At 36.2% G+C, this 21,762-nt stretch overlaps 1 protein-coding gene across 2 annotated transcripts in view; it reads right to left on the reverse strand.

Moving 5' to 3' along the window:
* Positions 1 to 21,762, reverse strand: part of Nup75 (nuclear pore complex protein Nup75) — a 492,606-nt gene that overhangs the window by 254,109 nt on the left and 216,735 nt on the right. For both annotated transcript variants that reach the window (XM_090404850.1, XM_090404851.1), the window contains exon 11: positions 11,971 to 12,008. In XM_090404850.1, coding sequence (XP_090260976.1) covers positions 11,971 to 12,008 — 38 coding nt within the window. The remainder of the gene's footprint in view (positions 1 to 11,970; positions 12,009 to 21,762) is intronic.

Genomic DNA, 21,762 nt, shown 5'->3' on the forward strand with positions numbered 1-21,762 from the left:
CTTTCAGTTTATTGTAAATTGAAATGTTGTCCAACTTATAAATTTTCAAAACATCTGTCAAAAGTTCTCTCCTCATTTACTGGAAACTGTTTGCCTGTTATTAAAAATTCAGAAGATTTCAAGAACAAGTTACAGCAATATTTTTAATGCTTACAGATATTTTATTAGTTTTCACATAGTTTATCTCTTCACAAATATCTCCCTCTCGGATATCTTAGAATTATTATTATTAAGTAATAATTTTCCTACAGATGTAAATTATTCAAACTTTGAGATAAATGTAGGGGTTAATTTTCCTGCCAAAATAAGCTTTATAAACATATGGAAGTAACTGCAATGCTGCCTATTACATGGAACATTTCAAACAACATATTCATATATTTTCTCCTAATTCCTTTTTTGGCTTTGATATGTTCATGATGCATTTGCTGGCCGGAACTCTTCACTGTCTGAGCTCTATGAATTTCAAAATAAATTCACTTAAATCCTAGAATTAAATTTACACAGGAAGCAGAAGACAATTCAAAAATGGGAATTCAAATAGTATTTTCTTGTGACAACTTAATGGTAGTCTACAGCTCTCTCTATATAGAAAAACTAACAAATAGTGGAAAGTACACAGATGATACATCACATAATCATCCATCTCACAAGTCAGGTATTACTAAAACTTTAGTGCTATGTGCCACATTTTGTATTCCATTGATTCTCTTTTGAATAATGAATTATCCTTTATCAGAGCTGCCTTCTTCTCCAATGGTTAAAACAAACTAATTGAGAAAGTAATTAACAATTAACAAATAGTAATTAATAATTAACATTTATGGCTATCATACGAATAATCCTCTAGAAAAAGCACATTCAGAATCAGTAATATCTAGTCCAGATATTAACCTTCAAGTTTCTTTCCAATTTGCAAATTAAATTTGTATCTGGACTCTCAAAAAGATAAATACCCTCCAATTTCCTGCTGTAGCATTTATATATATTCATGTGATATAGAAGACAAGATCATGGCCTAGAGACCAGAAGGAGTCAGTTTTCATACCACTACATAAAAAGGGAGTTATAAAGGATTGCAAGAATTACAGAACTATTAGTTTAATCCTTCATGCAAGCAACATTTTATTGAAGATCATTCTAAATAAGATTGAGGCCAAAGTTTAGGAAGAGATGCCCAAGGAACAAGCAGGTTTTAGGAAAGGTAAGGGCACCATAGAATCAGATCTTTTGCCTGGGACAAATCAAAGAAAATTTAAAGAATTTAGACTCCCTCTGGTAATGTGTTTCTTCATCATCATCATCATCATCATCAAATTCCTGCCATGTACCCTCAAGGGGTGTACAGGATATGACAGTACTACATGAAAAAATTACATCATTACTAACTTCCTATCTACAATTTTCCTCCAAATCAGTCTGTTACTTGTCAAGACTCCAACATTATCAGATCTTATATTTCTATCGTCTAAGGCACTTTGTACCGTATCAATCCACCTATATCTTGGTCTTCCTCTGGGTCGTTTTCCTGCCAACCTGGCAGAGAACACTTGTTTTGCTAATCTTTCCTCTCCCATTCTATTTAAGTGACCATACCATCTGAGATTAGCTCTGCTAACGCATTCCTGGATGCTGACAATGTCAAGTTCTTTCCTAATATCCTCATTTTTAATATGATATTGCCATTGATGCCATCTGTTCACGCCTCTAATCTTTCTCAGGACTCTCATATCTGCGGTCTCTAGTCTTTGGTCAAGTGTTTTACTTCTGACCCAGCTCTCAGATCCATAAGTTAAAATTGGTTTGAACACAGTCTTGTATACAGCTAATTTAGTGTTCCGACTAATTTCTTTCTTATTCCATATGAATTTATTCAATTGACTTCCCACGATACCAGCTTTGCTGATTCTGTTGTCTATTTCTATATTTAGTTTACCATCTTCAGTAAAAATTGTGCCTAAGTAGCTGAAATGTTTTACTTGTTCCACAGGCTCTCCATTCACAACACAGTTGACATTTTCAATGATTCTGCCTATTTTCATTGTCTTTGTCTTTTTATTGCTGACCTTCATACCATATCTATTACAACAGCTATTCAATTTAGTCAGAGAATCTTGCAGACTTGTAGCGGATTTATTTAGAAGTATAACATCGTCCGCATAAAGCAAAGAGCTGACATTAACATCTCCAATTTTGATATCAGGTTTAATACCACATTCCTTCATAATGTGATCCATATAGATAATGAATAACAGAGGGGATAATGTACATCCTTGTCTCGCACCAGATTTAACATTAAACCATCTTCCTGTACTTCCTTCAATTCTAACTGCTGACTCACAACTCAAATAAAGACTAAGTATTGCTTGATATAATGCCCCATTGACACCATATAACTGCAGCGTATTGAATAGCTTCTCTCTTGGCACCTTGTCATATGCCTTTTCCAAATCGACAAAACTTAAATACAGATCTTTGTTATATTCCCATACTTTCTCGACTATTTGTCGTAAAGTGAAGATCTGATCCTGACAGCCTCTATTTGGCCTGAATCCAGCTTGTTCTTCACCAAGCTTTTCTTCCACAATTCTTCTCAACCGTTTCTCAAGTATACTTGCATAGATCTTGCCAGGAACACTCAGTAGGGAAATACCTCTGTAATTCTCACATTCAGTTTTATTTCCCTTTTTATATATGGGTACTATGAGAGCTCTACTCCAATCATCGGGAATTCGTCCCTCTGTCCAGGCTTTCTGAACTATGCAGTGCAGCCACTGTAAGACTCTTATACCACCATACTTCAGCATTTCTGGTCGAATATCATCTACTCCTGCTGCCTTTCCACATTTCAAGCCTTTGATGGCTTTTTCTACTTCAAGTATGGATATGTATTCCTGACTGCATGCCTGGTCAGTGTTTTTTATCACCGTGCTGTCATCACTGCTTGTTTCATTTAGCAGTTTTTCAAAGTAATTACTCCATACTTCAAGGATATCTTTTTCTCCTGTTTTCATTTCACCTTTATCATCTCTAATTCCTTTTACAGCACTCTTTCCTCCATTCCTAAGCTTCTTCTACAACCTCCAGAATATTTTGCCACCTTCTTGATATTTATTTTCTATATTCTTGCCAAAGTCCTCCCATGACTTTTGTTTAGCTAGTTTTACACAGTGTTTAGCTTTCTTACATTTGTCTCTGTATTCTGTAAGAGTAAAAGCTGACTTATTTGCCAGGAACTTTTGATATGCTTTCTTCTTTTCCTTCACTGCCTCTTTAACTTCCTGTGTCCACCAGGGAGTTCTGATTTTTTTATCTTTGCACACAACCTCACCACATGCCTCTCTGGCAGAATCAATCAATGTTTCCTTCAGAGTTTGCCACTGAATCTCCAAAGTTTGATTCCTGTTCTCAAACTCTTTCATTTTCTTTTCAATAATATTTCTGTATTTTAGTCTACAGTTTACATCTGAGAGCTGCTCAACTTTTATTCGCTTTAAAACTTTCTTACATGTTATTCTTTTCAATATGAAATTCAATTTTATCCTGCTCAAGACTAAATAGTGATCACTTCCAATTTCAAATCCTCTGTACACTCTGGTGTCCTGCACCAGGGAGAAAACATCACTATCAACAATGACATAGTCAATGAGACTTTTCTTATTCCTAGCCTCTTCTCTCCATGTGAATTTGTGCACATTTTTATGTTGGAACATGGTGTTAGTAATAACCAGTCCATGTCCTGAGCAGAAATCCAACAGATATTTGCCATTATTATTAGCTTTGCTCTTTTCTCCAAATTTTCCCAAAATATTTTTGTATGTCTCACAATCATTTCCTACTCTACTATTTAGATCCCCAACAAGGACCAACTTTTCCTTTTTCATTGTGTCAGTTGCTTTTTCTAAAGCCTCAAAAAATTCCTCCACTTCTACCTTAGTAGAACCTTCTGTGGGACCATAGGCACAAATAAGTCTCATTGTCCAGTTCCCCATTCTCATATTTGCCCACATTACTCTACTTGAGACTGACTGCCATTCAAGAAGTGTTTCTTCATCATCATCAAATTCCTGACATGTATCCTCAAGGGGTGTACAGGATATGATAGTACTACACGAAAAATTTACATCATTACTAACTTCCTATCTACAATTTTCCTCCAAATCAGTCTGTTACTTGTCAAGACTCCAACATTCTCAGATCTTATATTTCTATCATCTAAGGCACTTTTTACCGCATCAATCCACCTATATCTTGGTCTTCCTCTGGGTCGTTTTCCTGCCAACCAGGCAGAGAACACTTGTTTTGCTAATCTTTCCTGGCCCATTCTGTTTAATTGACCATACCACCTGAGATTAGCTCTGCTAACGCATTCCTGGATGCTGACAATGTCAAGTACTTTCTTAATATCCTCGTTTTTAATATTGCCATTCATGCCATCTGTTCACGCCTCCAATCTTTCTCAGGACTATCTTATCTGCGGTCTCTAGATTTTTTGGTCAAGTGTTTTACTTCTGACCCAGCTCTCAGATCCATAAGTTAAAACTAGTTTGAACACTGTCTTGTATACAGTTAATTTAGTGTTCCAACTAATTTCTCTTTTATTCCATATGCATTTATTCAATTGACTTCCTACCATACCAGCTTTGTTGATTCTGTTGTTTATTTCCATATTTAATTTATCATCTTCAGTAAAAATCGTGCCTAAGTAGCTGAAATGTTTGACTTGTTCCACGGGTTCTCCATTCACAACACAGTTGACATTTTCAATGATTCTGCCTATTTTCATTGTCTTTGTCTTTTTAATGCTGACCTTCATACCATATCTATTACAACAGTCATTCAATTTAGTCAGGGAATCTTGCAAACTTGTAGTTGATTTATTTAGAAGTATAATATTGTCCACATAAAGCAAAGAGCTGACATTAACATCTCCAATTCTGATATCATATTTAATAGCACTTTCCTTCATAATGTGATCCATATAGATAATGAATAACAGAGGGGATAATGTACAACCTTGTCTCACACCAAATTTAACATTAAACCATCTTCCTGTACTTCATTCAATTCTAACTGCTGACTTACAACTCAAATAAAGACTAAGTATTGCTTGATATAATGCCCCATTGACACCATATAACTGTAGCATATTGAATAGCTTCTCTCTTGGAACCTTGTCATATGCCTTTTCTAGATCAACAAAACTAAAATACAGATATTTGTTATATTCCCATGGTTTCTCAAGTATTTGTCATAAAGTGAAGATCTGATCCTGACAGCCTATATTTGGCCTGAATCCAGCTTGTTCTTCACCAAGCTTTTCTTCCACAATTCTTCTCAACTGTTTCTCAAGTATACTTGCATATCTCTTGCCAGGAACACTCAGTAGGGAAATACTCTGTAATTCCCAAATTCAGTTTTATTTCCCTTTTTATATATGGGTACTATTAGAGCTCTACTCCAATCATCGAGAAATTGTCCATCTGTCCTGGCTTTCTGAACTATGCAGTGCAGTCACTGTAAGACTTTTATACCACCATACTTCAGCATTTCTGGTCGAATATCATCTACTCCTGCTGACTTTCCACATTTCAAGCCTTTGATGGCTTTTTCTACTTCAAGTATGGATATGTATTAATGACTGTATGCCTGTTGAGTGTTTTTTACCACTGTGTTATCACTGCTGGTTTCATTTAGCAATTTTTTGAAGTAATTACTCCATACTTCAAGGATATCTTTTTCTCCTGTTTTCATGTCAGCTTTATCATCTCTAACTCCTTTTACAGCACTCTTTCCTCCATTTCTAAGCTTCTTCAATAACCTCCAGAATATCTTAATACCTTCTTGATATTTATTTTTTATGTTCTTGCCAAAGTCCTCCCATGACTTTTGTTTAGCTAGTTTTACACAGTGTTTCGCTTTTTAACATTTGTCTCTTTATTCTATAAGAGCAAAAGCTTTTATCTTTTGATATGCTTTCTTCTTTTCCTTCGCTGTCTCTTTAACTTCCTGTGTCCACCATGGTGTTCTGATTTTTCTATCCTTGCACACAAACTCAACACATGCCCCTCTGGCTGAATCAGGGTTTTCTTCAAGGCTTGCCACTGAATCTCCAAGGTTTGGTTCCTGTTCTCAAACTCTTTCATTCTTTCTTCAATAATCTTTGTGTATTTTAGTCACATCTGAGAGCTACTCAACTTTTATTCGCTTTAAAACTTTCTTACATGTTATTCTTTTCAATACAGAATTCAATTTTATCCTGCTCAAGACTAAATAGTGATCACTTCCAATTTCAAATCCTCTGTACACTCTGGTGTCCTGCACCAGGGAGAAAACATCAGTATCAACAATAACATGGGACTTTTCTTATTCCTTGCCTCTTCTCTCCATGTGAATTTGTACACATTTTTATGTTGGAACATGGTGTTAGTAATAACCAGTCCATATCCTGAGCAGAAATCCAACAGGTATTTGCCATTATTATTAGCTTTGCTCTTTTCTCCAAATTTTCCCAAAATATTTTTGTATGTCTCACAATCATTTCCTACTCTGCTATTTAGATCCCCAACAAGGACCAACTTTTCCTCTTTCACTGTGTCAGTTGCTTTCTCTGAAGCATCAAAAAATTCCTCCACTTTTACCTTAGGAGAACCTTCTGTGGGACCATAGGCACTAATAAGTCTCATTGTCCAATTCCCCAGTGATATTTGCCCACATCACTCTACTTGAGACTGCCTGCCATTCAAGAAGATTAGCCTCGTATTTTGTGTTGAATACTATGGCTACTCCTTCTTTTCCTTGATTGTCATTTTCTGAATATAACATTTTGTATTTATTGCTCAGAAAGATCTCACCTGTTTTTAGTCCTTCAGCCCAACAGCCATGACTACCAAATTAGCCCGAAAGAGGGCACCGTTAGGACTTTAGGAACAATATTAGTTTCTTGCTTTCTTCCTCATTTGCTTTGTGTTAGTGCCTGCGTGCACATACCATATCTTTATGTTCCTGAAGATGGCAATGTGACGTTGCCGAAATATAGAAGTGATTCATTAAAGTTACCATTAATTAATATATTTCATTTGCGTTGTTAATTCCGTAAACTAATTACCAGTTATGTTATTGTTGATAGTGATGTTTTCTCCCTGGTGCAGGACACCAGAGTTTACAGAGGATTTGAAATTCGAAGTGATCACTATTTAGTCTTGAGCAGGATAAAATTGAATTTCATATTGAAAAGAAAGTTTTAAAGCGAATAAAAGTTGAGCAGCTCTCAGATGTGAACTGTAGACTAAAATACACAAAGATTATTGAAGAAAAAATGAAAGAGTTTGAGAACAGGAACCAAACCTTGGAGATTCAGTGGCAAGCCTTGAAAGAAAACCCTGATTAACTCAGGCAGAGAGGCATGTGGTGAGGTTATCTGCAAGGATAGAAAAATCAGAACTCCATGGTGGACACAGGAAGTTAAAGAGGCAGTGAAGGAAAAGAAGAAAGCATATCAAAAGTTCCTGGCAAATAAGTCAGCTTGTGCTCTTAGAGAATACAGAAACAAATGTAAGACGGCTAAACAGTGTGTAAAACCAGCCAAACAAAAGTCATGGGAGGACTTTGGCAAGAACATACAAAATAAATATCAAGAAGGTGGCAAAATATTTTGGAGGTTGTTGAAGAAGCTTAGGAAAGAGTGCTGTAAAAGAAGTTAGAGATGATAAAGGTGAAATGAAAACAGGAGAAAAAGATATCCTTGAAGAATGGAGTAATTACTTCAAAAAATTGCTAAATGAAACCAGAAGTGATAACACAGTGGTAAAAAACTCAACAGGCATACAGTCATTAATACATATCCATACTACAAGTAGAAAAAGTCATCAAAGGCTTGAAATGTGTAAAGGCAGCAGGAGTAGATAATATTCGACCAGGAATGCTGAAGTATGGCGGTATAAAAGTCTTGGTATAAAACTCAGTGGCTGCAATGCACAGTTCAGAATGACTGGACAGAGGGACGAATTCCCGATGATTGGAGTAGATCTCTCATAGTATCCATATATAAAAAGGGAAATAAAACTGAATGTGAGAATTACAGATGTATATCCCTACTGAGTGTTCCTGGCAAGATTTATGCCAGTATACTTGAGAAACGGTTGAGAAGAATTGTGGAAGAAAAGCTTGGTGAAGATCAAGGTGGGTTCAGACCAAATAGAGGCTGTCAGGATCAGATCTTCACTTTATGTCAAATAGTGGGGAAATCATGGGAATATAACAAAGATTTGCATTTAATTTTTGTCGATTTAGAAAAGGCATATGACAAGGAGCCAAGAGAGAGAAGCTATTCAATACGCTACAGTTATATGGTGTCAATGGGGCATTATATCAAGCAATACTTAGTCTTTATTTGAGTTCTAAGTCAGCAGTTAGAATTGAAGGAAGTACAGGAAGATGGTTTAATGTTAAATCTGGTGTGAGACAAGGATGTATATTATCCCCTCTGTTAATCATTATCTATATGGATCACATTATGAAGGAAAGTGGTATTAAACATAATATCAAAATTGGGGATGTAAATGTCAGCTCTTTGCTTTATGCGAACGATGTTATACTTCTAAATAAATCTGCTACAAGTCTGAGAGATTCTCTGACTAAATTGAATAACTGTTGTAATAGATATGGTATGAAGGTCAGCAATAAGCACTGAAAATATCAACTGCATTGTGAATGGAGAACCTGTGGAACAAATAAAACATTTCAGCTACTTAGGCACGATTTTTACTGAAAATGGTAAATTAAATATGGAAATAGACAACAGAATCAACATAGCTGGTATGGTAGGAAGTCAATTGAATAAATTCATATGTAATAAGAGTGAAATTAGTCGGAACACTAAATTAGCTCTATACAAGACAGTGTTCAAACCAGTTTTAACTTATGGATCTGAGAGCTGGGTCAGAAGTAAAACACTTGACCAAAGACTAGAGACTGCAGATATGATAGTCCTGAGAAAGATTGGAGGCGTGAACAGATGGCATCAATGGCAATATGATATTAAAAACAAGGATATTAAGAAAGAACTTGGCATTGTCAGCATCCAGGAATGCGTTAGCAGAGCTAATCTCAGGTGGTATGGTCACCTGAACAGAATGGGGGGGGGGGGGGGAATGATTAGCAAAACAAGTGTTCTCTGCCAGGTTGGCAGGAAAACAACTCAGAAGAAGACCAAGATATAGATGGATTGATACGGTATAAAGTGCCTTCAGCAATAGAAATATAAGATCTGATAATGTTGGAGTCTTGACAAGTAACAGACTGATTTGAAGGAAAAGTGTAGATAGGAATTTAATAATGATGTAAGTTTTTCATGTAGTACTATCATATCCTGTTCACCCCTTGAGGGTACATGGCAGAAATTTGATAATGATGACAAAAATATATAAGAAATTATATTGCTGTTTGCACATGAAGTATCTTCATTGCTAATCCACTATATAGAATGTTGACTTCACATCGGAAAAGGTTCACTACCAAGACTAGTTTTGACCTTTATTAATGTCTCATCAATGGAAGCTATACTGAAAGTTCAAAATCAGGCTGGGTAGTGAGCCTTCCAATAATGTTTGCATTATGGGATACCAAGGTAACTGACGTCGAGTCATTAGCCTATGTCTTCTTCTTCAATCTTTTGGTTCTGTCCACCCCATGGTTTTCTGCCTCTCCTATCCATTTCACTCCTGCAATTTGTTCCAGTTCATCCCTCCACCTTCTTCTCAGTCTTCCTCTTTGTCTTGCTCCATCCATTGGTCTCCACTCTGTTGTTTTTCTAGTCCATCTCCCGTCAGTACATCTGGCCAGCCCATCTCCGCTTAGCCTGTTTAATGTATTTTACAATATCCATTACACCTGTTTGAGATCTTATCCAAGTATTTGTCTTCCTAACTCTTAATATTAGTTTTAGTATACTTCTCTCTGTGCAATGTTGTGTTGTTCTCAGTTTTTTGTTTAGGACTTCTGTTAAAGTCCATGTTTCTCCTCCGTATGTTAGTACAGGAAGCATGCACTGGTCAAAAACTTTCTTTTTTAGACTCACAGGATGTCACTTCTGAATGTGTCTCTCATTTTCCATTAAGCCATCCATCCAAGGTGAATTCTTCATTCCCTCTCTTTGCTGTGGCAATCCTCAAAGGATAACAATCGGCCCAAATATACATATGAAGAAACTTGTTCTATTTCATGGTTTTCAACTTTGACAGTACTATGGTTTATGTATTTATTCCTTGTTATTTTTGTTTTTTCTCTATTCATTTTTTAATCCAATTACTCTGGAAGCTTCATTTAGCCGATTTAGCCTTTCTTTCAGTTCTTCAACATTATCTGCTATTAGGACATCATCATCTTCAAATTTCAGATGATGCAGCCTTTCTCCATTTATGTTTATTCCTTTTGTTTCCCAATCAGGGCTTCTAAAGACTTCCTCTAGTGCAGCTGTAAATAATTTAAGAGATATCGCCTTACCTGATGATGCCTTTTTGCATTGGAAACTTTTCACTGTTTTTATATAATTTAATTACAGAAGTTGCATCATTGTAAATATGTTTCAGTGTTTCAATATATGGTTTCTCAGTTCCCTGGGTTTCAAGTGCTTTTAGTGTTGCAGATGTTTTAACTGAATCAAATGCTTTTTCGTAGTCTATATAGGCCAGACATAAGGGTTTATTGATTTTTCAATGAGCTGTCTTAATGTGTGAATATGGTCCAAAGTATTGTAATTCTTGCTAATCCAGCCTGTTCACAGGACTGCATTCCCCTCTAGTTTAGATTTTATTCTATTATTTATCATTTTTGTGAAGACTTTACATATGGCAGGGAGTAGGCTTATAGGTCTGTTGTTTTTAAATTCTTCCTTATTGCCCTTTTTAAAAATTAATATTAGAAGTGCATTGTTCCAATTCTTTTGAAATGTTTTTCTGTTCTAGGCATTTATTAATGGGTTGTCAGCTGTTTCATGAAAGGGCTTCCTCCCATTAGCCTCTGTATAATATACTAATTGTATACAACTTGTTTTATTATATACAATTGACAAGAAATTATATTTTCTGCTTAGTTAGCCTTGTTGTAAAGCAAGAATATAATTTGTCAAATTTATATAATGAAACTTAGTTTCTATAAATCATTTAATGCAATAATCTATAATTCAGCTATATATTAAACATTTACAGTGCAAGTATCCCAGCATTTCATAATCTGTGGCATATCATGTATTTCACTAGATGGACCATCACTATGTTGCCAGTTAGTGGGCTGAAATAGTATGAACTATATTTTGTGTCTTGAGCAGTGTATAGCTTATTGAACCCTTCCATGCATGATACTAAACTATGGATATGCAAACTTTTATAGGAAGGACCTTGCAAAGAATGAAAATTGATGCAAAAAATTATAAAGAATATAAAAAGTTTCTTTAGTTAGTCAATAACAATAATACTCTCTAGCTTGAAAGACCAGAATTCAAATCTCATCTACATCATCAAAACTATTTGTGAAGATTTTTCAAATGAAAGTAAATTAGTTGGTCTCAATACAGAGGTGGTGGTGGTCTTCTTTGCTCCTGCAAGTAAACCAAACCAACTAGAGAATACAAGTAAATGGTAATCAGAGAAACTATACGAGTGATTACCTGCCCTACCATAACACTAATTAGGCTTTCTATTCTATAAAGTCAGTCATTTTACTGTTATTTAAACTTGATGGTTCCTCCACTCTGCCCCAGTTTTGTTTGTGACTATTTAGATGTTCATTTTGTGTCAAAATGCATTCTACAGGTAAGTAAATTATTGTATTAAATCCATCTGTTTAAAGGGCAAAAAAACAGCATATCATAATAAATCCAAGTTTAAAATAACTTGGATTCATTATGATATGCATTTCCCCCCCCTGTAATTCTATTAATGAAATAGAGACAAGAACAGTCCAATCTCATACCACAACTCTTGAAAAACATCTTTATCTCCACACAGAATCTGAAAATGAAATAGAAATTCTGTAATAAAATTTTTCATACTACTTGTAATTACAAGTAGTGTGATGAATGTTCATTAAAATGATGTGTACTTTTTAAAAAATTTAATAGAATTTTTTAAAGTACATTATTGAGGATGTAATTTAATACTAGTTTACACTTTTCATAAACAGAAAGCATGAAAATACAAATCTATAGGAAAAAAAAAAAAAAAAACACCCTATATCCCCTTCAGAAATATTCTCTAAATTATTTTTATGTGTAGTACTTTCCATAACAGAATTTGTTCCAGAATTATTTATAAAGGATACTTAATTCTTACCATACTAGAACCATATAAGAACCAGATAATGCATTTTTTAGAAATACTCTCAGTATTGTATGTGCATTGTAAAAGTTATTAGGCTGCCTTTAAAAAATTGAGATCAAATAACTTTTCCCTTCACAACAAACCAAAAATATCAGCTACTTCTGACAACTTTTAAACAGCATTATCAAAGCTTAATTGGCTGAAGAATGTTTGTAATTGCACCTAGGAGAAAAATGAATTTCATTGGCCAGAGTGAGAACACCCTTAATACTTAAGCGGCTGAAGTCTCGATTTATATAGCTGATATTTCGGACTATGTACAAAAATACACTATAAAAAATAAAATTAGGGGGGGAAAATGCTTAGCCAACATACGGTACTAACATGTTATATGTTTACAACTTTTTGTGAGTAGGAGTGACAAAAAATTTTGATTATGGCAATAAGCTATATCGAAAGTAAAGATCTCACACATTAACATAATAACACAAGAAAAAAGATTCAACATCTTCATCATCAACATCAAATTCCTGACATGTACCCTCAATGGGTGTACAGGATATGATAGTACTACATGAAAAATTTACATCATTACTAACTTCCACTCTTCCACTCAAATCAGTCTGTTACTTGTCAAGACTCCAACATCATCAAATCTTCTATTTCTATTGTCTAAGGCACTTTGTACCGTACAAACCAACTATATCTTGGTCTTCCTCTGGGTTGCCATATAGTCTTGGTGTTAGTGGATGCATAGACTTCAGTCTTCGTTTTAAATCTGTAGGCCAGTTCACCATGCTACACAATAAATCGTTCCTATCATTGTTATTCTTTAATGTTGGATCTGTGACTAGGACACGGTAAATGGATGTATCTGATAATAAGTTGCTAATTTTATCTTCTATTTTTAACTTTATCTTTTTGCGGTGCTTAAGGGTCAAAGCTGTATAACTGAGAGGACACCTCCACATAGCCTTTAAAGGAATGCGGAGAACCGACCAGGGCTTCTGACCTAATGTCCAATCCACACCTTCTCGTGGGGCACCCTGTTGGGTGTCTACTTGGATACTGAACGAACGAGGATGGGCTGGCAATTTGGGATTTAGCCAACCAAATTGTATTCTTATTGGTTAAACCAAAATTAAAAATGATGGTACAACATGACAAAATTTCATGCCGGCTGAGGCATCGCCCGGTTAAACAAGGCCCCCGTTGTTTTCGCCAGGGAACCAGGGCGAACAGCAAAAAGTCAGCTACTGGAACAAATCTGAAAACAAACCCCAACTCAACATCACCAGAGTTAAAGATGGGTACTATCAACATAAGAAGCCTGAATGGCAAAGAAATGGAGCTAGCTGAGGAATTAGATAAGTACCAGATCAACATAATAGGGGTGACAAACAAAAAAGACCAAAACTGGTGAGATCTTTCTGAGCAATAAATACAAAATGTTATATTCAGGCAATGACAATCAAGGAAAAGAAGGAGTAGCCATAGTATTCAACAATAAAGATGAGGCTAATCTTCTTGAATGGCAGGCAGTATCATGTAGAGTGATGTGGGCAAATATGAGAATGGGGAACTGGACAATGAGACTTATTTGTGCCTATGGTCCCACAGAAGGTTCTACTAAGGTAGAAGTGGAGGAATTTTTTGTCGCTTTAGAAAAAGCAACTGACACAATGAAAAAGGAAAAGTTGGTCCTTCTTGGGGATCTAAATAGCAGAGTAGGAAATGATCGACATACAAAAATATTTTTGGGAAAATTTGGAGAAAAGAGCAAAGCCAATAATAATGGCAAATACCTGTTGGATTTCTGCTCAGGACATGGACTGGTTATTACTAATACCATGTTCCAACATCAAAATGTGCAAAAATTCACATGGAGAGAAGAGGCAAAGAATAAGAAAAGTCTCATTGACTATGTTATTATTGATAGTGATGTTTTCTCCCTGGTGCAGGACACCAGAGTGTACAGAGGATTTGAAATTGGAAGCGATCACTATTTAGTCATGAGAAAGATAAAATTGTATTTCATATTGAAAAGTGAACGGTGGACTAAAATACATAAACATTATTCAAGAAAAAATGAAAGAGTTTGGGAACAGGAACCAAACCTTGGAGATTCAGTGGCAAGAAAAGCACTCAAGAAAACATTGATTCATTCAGTCAGAGAGGCATATGGTAAGGTTGACTGCAAGGATAGAAAAAATCAGAACTCCATGGTGGACATAAGAAGTTAAAGAGGCAGTGAAGGAAAAGAAGAAAGCATATCAAAAGTTCCTGACAAATAAGTCACCTTGTGCTCTTAGAGAATACAAAGACAAAAGTAAGAAAGCTAAAAACTGTGTAAAACAAACTAAACAGAAGTCATTGGAAGACTTTGTTAAGAACATACAAAATAAATATCAAGGTGGCAAGATATTCTGGAGGTTGTTGAAGCAGCTCAGAAATGGAGAAAAGAGTGCTGTAAAAGGAATTAGAGATGATAAAGGTAACATGAAAACTGGAGGAAAAGGCATCCTTGAAGTATGGAGTAATTACTTCAAAAAATTGCTAAATGAAACAATCAGTGACAGCACAGTAGTAAAAAACACTGACCAGGCAATCGGGAATATATATCCATACTTGAAGTAGAAAAAGCCATTAGAAGTCTGAAATGTGGAAAGGCAGCTGAAGTAGATGATATTAAACCAGAAATGCTCAAGTATGGAGGTATAAAAGTCTTACAGTGGCTGCACTGCATAGTTCAGAAGACCTGGACAGAGGGATGAATTCCCGATGATTGGAGTAGAGCTCTCATAGAACTCATATATAAAGATGGAAATAAAACTGACTGTCAGAATCACAGAGATATTTCTCTACTGAGTGATCTTAATAGTAAGATTTATGCTAGTATACTTGAGAAATGGTTGAGAATGATTGTGGAAGGGAATCTTGGTGAAGAACAAGCTGGATTCAGGCCAAATAGAGGCTGTCAGGATCAGATTTTCACTTTTTGACAAATAGTTGAGAAGTCATGAGAATATAACAAAGATCTGTATTTAAGCTTTGTAGATCTGTAAAAAGCATATGACAAGGTGGAAGGAGAGAAGCTATTCAATACGTTACAGTTATATGGTGTCAATGGGGCATTACATCAAGCAATACTTAGTCTTTATTTGAGTTGTAAGTCAGCAGTTAGAATTGAAGGAAATACAAGAAGATGGTTTAATGTTAAATCTGGTGTCAGACAAGGATGTACATTATCCCGTCTGTTATTCATTATATAAAGCAAAGAGCTGACATTAACATCTCCAATTTTGATATCAGGTTTAATACCACTTTCCTTCATAATGTGAATGATGTTATACTTCTAAATTAATCCACTAGAAGTCTGCAAGATTCCCTGACTAAATTCAATAACTGTTGTAACAGATATGGTATGAAGGTCAGCAATAACAAGAAAAAGACAATGAAAATAGGCAAGAAGCACTGAAAATAACAACTGCATTGTGAATAGAGAACCTGTGGAACAAGTAAAACATTTCAGCTACTTAGGCACAATTTTTACTGAAAATGGTAAATTAAATATGGAAATAGACAACAGAATCAACTGAGCTGGTATGCTAGGAAGTCGACTGAATAAATTCATATGGAATAAGAGAGAAATTAGTCGGAATGCTAAATTAGGCTGTATACAAGAAAGTGTTGAAACCAATTTTAACTTATGGATCCGAGAGCTGGATCAGAAGTAAAACACTTGACTGCAGATATGAGAGTCCTAAGAAAGATTATGGGTGTGAACAGATGGCATCAATGGCAATATCATATTAAAAATGAGGAAATTAGTATAGAACTTGACATTGTTAGCAGAGCTAATCTCAGGTGGTATGGTCACTTCAGCAGAATGGGAGAGGAAAGATTAGCAAAAGAAGTGTTCTCTGCCAGGTTGGCAGGAAAGAGACCCAGGGAAGACCAAGATATAGGAGTGATACTGAAAAAAGTGCCTTAGAAGAGAGAAATATAAGATCTGACAATGTTGGAGTCTTGATAGGTAAGAGATTGATTTGGAGGAAAATTGTAGATAGGAAGTTAGTAATGATGTAAATTTTTCATGTAGTACTATCATATCCTGTATACCCCTAGCATTTATTATCATCAAATTCTTGCCATGTACCCCTTGAGGGTACAATGCAGGAATTTGATGATGATAAATAAATAACTGGATGAGTGTCTCAACCTATACAGTTTTGTAAAAAATTAATATCCCATCCGCCAAGCCTAAAGTATATAAGTAAGGAAAAAAGATTAAACATTTCAAGAAATAAGCCTAATAAATAAAGAAATGAAAAATAAACCAATAAGTAAAATACAAAATATTAAATTCACATTATACAGATTCAAAATATTATAAAAAAAAAAACTAAATAAAATCTAATTAAATAACATTAAAAAAAACTATATTTTCTAAAATATTTCTTGTTTTGCATTTGTTTATCATATGACTATAATTGCAATATTATTTTTTCTCGTGTAGAATATTACAGAAAAATATTCATCCCTGGTTGAATTTCCTAAAAATTTTATTTTCCCACAATGAAGTTTTGGCAAAGAAATTTCCCCACAATGACCTGTCCATGAAGAATTCTGTGGACATACATCTCTGGCTTAATCAATGCTTTATTGAGAGTTTTCCAATGCATTTTCCAGGATCGTTTCTTGTTTTAAAACTTTATCATCATTTCCTGAAATAATATTTGTGCATTTGAGTCTACAGTTCACATCTGAAAGTGCTCAATTAGATTCATTTTAAAACTTTCTTACACATTCTTCTTTTCAACATGATATCCAATTTTATCTCGGGGGGGGGGGGGGTTACTTAAGGTTCAATGCGGTATAAATGAGAGCAGACCTCTACATAGCCTTTAAAGGAATGCGGGGAACTGACCAGGACTTCTGATCTAATATCTAATCCTCACTTTCTCGTGGCATACCCTGTTAGGTATCTACCTTGATGCTGAACAAATGAGGATGGGCTGCCAATTTGGGATTTAGCTGACCAAATTCTATTCTTATTGGCTTAAACCAAAATACAAAACGATGGTACAACATGACAAAATTTCATCCCGTCTGGAGCGTCGCCTGGTTAAACAAGGCCTCCGTTGTTTTCGCCATAGAACCAGGGCGAACAGCAAAAAGTCAGCTACTGGAACAAATCCAAAAACTTACCCCAACTCAACATCACCAGAGTTCAAGATTCGGTACTATCATTTTAAGAAAGAACAAATGGAGCCAGCTGAGGAATTAGATGAGTACCAGATCGATATAATAGGGGTGACTGAAACAAAAAAGACAAAAACTAATGAGATCTTTCTGAGCAATAAATACAAAATGTTATATTCAGGCAATGATAATCAAGGAAAAGGAGGAGTAGCTGTAGTATTCAACACTAAATATGAGACTAATCTTCTTGAATGGCAGGCAGTCTCAAGTAGAGTGATGTGGGCAAATATCAGAATGAGGAACTGGACAATGAGACTTATTTGTGCCTATGGTCCCAACAGAAGATTCTACTAAGGTAGAAGTGAAGGAATTTTTTTGAGGGTTTAGAGAAAGCAACTGACACACTGAAAAAGGAAAAGTTGGTCCTCGTTGGGGATCTAAATAGCAGAGTAGGAAATGATTGTCAGACATACAAAAATATTTTGGGAAAATTTGGAGAAAAGAGCAAAGCTAATAATAATGGCAAATTCCTGTTGGATTTCTGCTCAGGATATGGACTGGTTATTACTAACACCATGTTCCAACATAAAAATGTGCACAAATTCACATGGAGAGAAGAGGCAAGAAATAAGAAAAGTCTCATTGACTATGTTATTGTCAATAATGATGTTTTATCCTGGCTGCAGGACACCAGTGTGTATAGAGGATTTGAAATTGGAAGTGATCAGAATAAAATTGAATTTCATATTAAAAAGAAGAACATCTAAAAAAGTTTTAAAGTGAATAAGAGTTGAGCAGCTCTCAGATGTGAACTGTAGACTAAAACATACAAACATTATTATTATTATTTCGGGCAACTCCGAGGAGTCGACAGACTCATCGAGGGAGGCCCTAACATCATGTCAAGAACAACTATTCGACATTCACACAATATCTATCATACCTCGCCTTGAACTCATTCACAGTCATAGCACCCAGAGCAGACTCTGGCAGCTTATTCCATTCATTCACCACTCTCCAAGTAAAAAATCCTAGCTCTGACACCCTTGCTAACCACATTCTTGAGAAATGAGCAAAGCTAATAATAATGGCAAATTCCTGTTGGATTTCTGCTCAGAACATGGACTGGTTATTACTAACACACCATGTTCCAACATAAAATGTGCACAAATTCACATGGAAAGAAGAGGTAAGGAATAAGAAAAGACTCATTCACTATGTTATTGTTGATAGATGTTTTCTCCCTGGTGCAGGACACCAGAGTGTACGGAGGATTTGAAATTGGAAGTGATCACTATTTAGTCTTGAGCAGGATAAAATTGAATTTCATAACATGTAAGAAAATTTTAAAGCAAATGAAAGTTGAGCAGCTCTCAGATGCGAATTGTAGACTAAAATACACCAAAGATTATTGAAGAAAAAATGAAAGAGTTTGAGAACAAGAATCAAACCTCAGATATTCAGTGGCAAGCCTTGAAGAACCTTCAAGGCTTGCCTTGAAGGTTTTCTTCAAGGCTTGTTTACCAGAGAGGCATGTGGTGAGGTTGTCTGCAAGGATATCATGTTGGAGGCTTAATGGATTTTTTACAACACTCAAAAAGAATTAAAATAGAATTTAATACTTCCTATATTTCGTCCTAGTCACTAGGACATCTACTTGGATTACAAAATCAATAAATGTAACATATACACAAATAACAAACAATACTAAGCCCAACCACGTGGGTGACACTAAACTCTTATCTAGGTAGAGCGTCCTCTAAGGGCATTAGTAGGTGGGCTGGAATGTAAGGTGGGAACTCTGGCGATGAGTGTTTCCCAAATCTTCGGAAGCTTAATGCAACCGTATTTATTGAGATTTGGTTGGTTTTTGAGAGCTGCTGCTGCTTCTAAGAAAAGTCTCTCTTTCTTGAATTTGCTGTGGTGGAGCATGGTGGTTTTCTTCCATGATACCCTGTGGGTGGTGTCCAAAACATGGTCAGCCAAGCCTGAATGGCCATAGTTGTGTTTGAATATGTAAGACTTGTGTTCCTCTAGACGGATGGATGCTGATCTGCCTGTCTGTCCAAAGTACGCCAGCTTACAGGAACAGGGTACTTTGTAAACTCCAGGCAGAGAGAGAAAGGAGGGAGCTGATCTTTCGTAGAACGGATAAGGGTAGCAAGCTTGCGGTAGGGCTTATATGCTGTGTGTAGGTTGTATTGTTTTAGTATCTTGGCTATTTTTTCGAATGTGCCACAGATGTAGGGTATGGTGATGGCATTTTTAAAATCTTGTTGACGAGAAGGACGGGGAATGGGGGAGGAGTTGATTTTTTTTTGATAATGTGATCGCTGTAGCCATTGGAGAGGAACGTGCTGTGTATGTGGTTAAGCTCAGTAGTGAGGGCGGTTCCACTGGAACAAAGATTGTGGGCTCTCTTGGTAAGAGTTTTAATAATGCCATATTGTTGAGAGGGGTGGTGGTGGGAGAGCTTGTGAATGTATCTGCCTGTGTGTGTGGGTTTTCTGTATACGGTGAAGGTAAGTGTATCATTAGGCAGGTGTGTGACTAAGGTGTCTAGGAAGGGTAAACAATTGTTCTTTTCCTTTTCCATAGTGAACTGGATTCTTGGATGTAGACTATTGAGATGACTGAGGAAGGAGTCTAACGTGTCTGGGCCATGAGGCCAAATAGAGAACACATCATCTACATATCTTAGCCAGATAGAAGGTTTGAATGGGGCTGAGTCTATGGCTCGTTTTTCGAAATCTTCCATATAGAAATTGGCAAGGGGGGAACCCATGGCAGTTCCCTCTATCTGCTTGTAGATTTTGTTGTTCCAAGAGAAATACCCAGAGTTAATGACAAAGGAAAAGCGATCTAAGATGTCAGAGGGAAAAACGTTTACTAAGAGAGATAAGGTGTCAATTAAGGGAATATTGGTAAACAAAGAGGAAATATCAAAGCTTACCAATATGTCTGTCTTATTCAAGGTTAAATTTTCTGTGAGGGCTTTAAAGTGGGTCGAGTTTTTTATATAGGAAGGAGACCTTCTGGTGAGGGAGATCAGAGAGTTGGCCAGCTGTTTAGATAGTCTATAGCAAGGTGCATCGGTGGCATCTACTATAGGCCTGAGTGGAGAATTGGGTTATTTTTGGTAAACCGTATATTCGGGGGGGGGGGGGGGGGGGGGGGAGCGGAAAGGTTTAAGTTTTTTCGTGACGTCAGGGGGCCAGGAAGATACTTTTTTCAGTAAGATTTTTATTTTCATAACTTGTGTTTTTGTGGGGTTGTGTTCTACCAGTATGTAATTAGTACGATCACGGAGGATAATGTTCATATTACGATTGTATTCACTGGTATTAAGAACGACTGTGGCATTACACTTATCCGCTCTGGTGATGACGATACTTTTTTCTTTACGTAGTTTCAGGAGAGCCGTGCGTTGGGCATATGATAAATTACTTTTTGGCGGTGAAGAATGCGCGAGGATGTTGGCTACGTCAAGTCTGATGTTGTTAGCTATCTCCGACGGTCTTAGCTATCTCGTTAGCTATGTTAGCTATCTCCGATGGTCTTAGCTGTTAGCTATCTCGATTTAATACTTCCTATATTTCGTCCTAGTCACTAGGACGAAATATAGGAAGTATTAAATTCTATTTTAATTCTTTTTGAGTGTTGTAAAAAATCCATTAAGCCTCCAACATGATGTCCTCACAGCACTTAAGCCTCTACACACGTATTCTAATCATCCATGGAGAAGAATTAGCACGCGAATCCAAGCAATACGGTAAGTCAAAACTACTACTATCTAGGCAAACTAAATAGGCTAGCCTTTTTAAAACAATGTCGGGATACAAGAGTGATACCAAACTGCGTTAAAATGAAGATCAATTTCCATTCCAAAAAAGCACTTCGTATATATAACCGTGCCAGCTGGGCATTACTCCACGAGCAAATCGCCTCTACACGTGCTACCCTCGCAGTGACGAACGTCGCCATTGGCTCCTTACATTCAGAGTTCTCCACCGTTCTTAACCCTGAACTTTGATCGATTCTCTCTGGCATTTCGGAAACTTCCGCACAGAGAGAGTTCCAAAAAATAAAAAATAAACACATCAAGAAATACAGCAACCTTGTGAAAAACAAACCACAACCACAAATCCAACTGCTCCAGACAGTAATAAACCTCTCTTCCAAAAGGCTCAACGACGATGCCGTCAGCACCCTTTGCCTCGGCCATAATTTTGCCGTCGCT

The sequence above is a fragment of the Typopeltis vanoorti genome, chromosome 15 (assembly GCF_054136105.1).
Source record: "Typopeltis vanoorti isolate ZY-2024b chromosome 15, IOZ_Tvanoo_1.0, whole genome shotgun sequence".
NCBI classification, from domain to species: domain Eukaryota; kingdom Metazoa; phylum Arthropoda; class Arachnida; order Uropygi; family Thelyphonidae; genus Typopeltis; species Typopeltis vanoorti.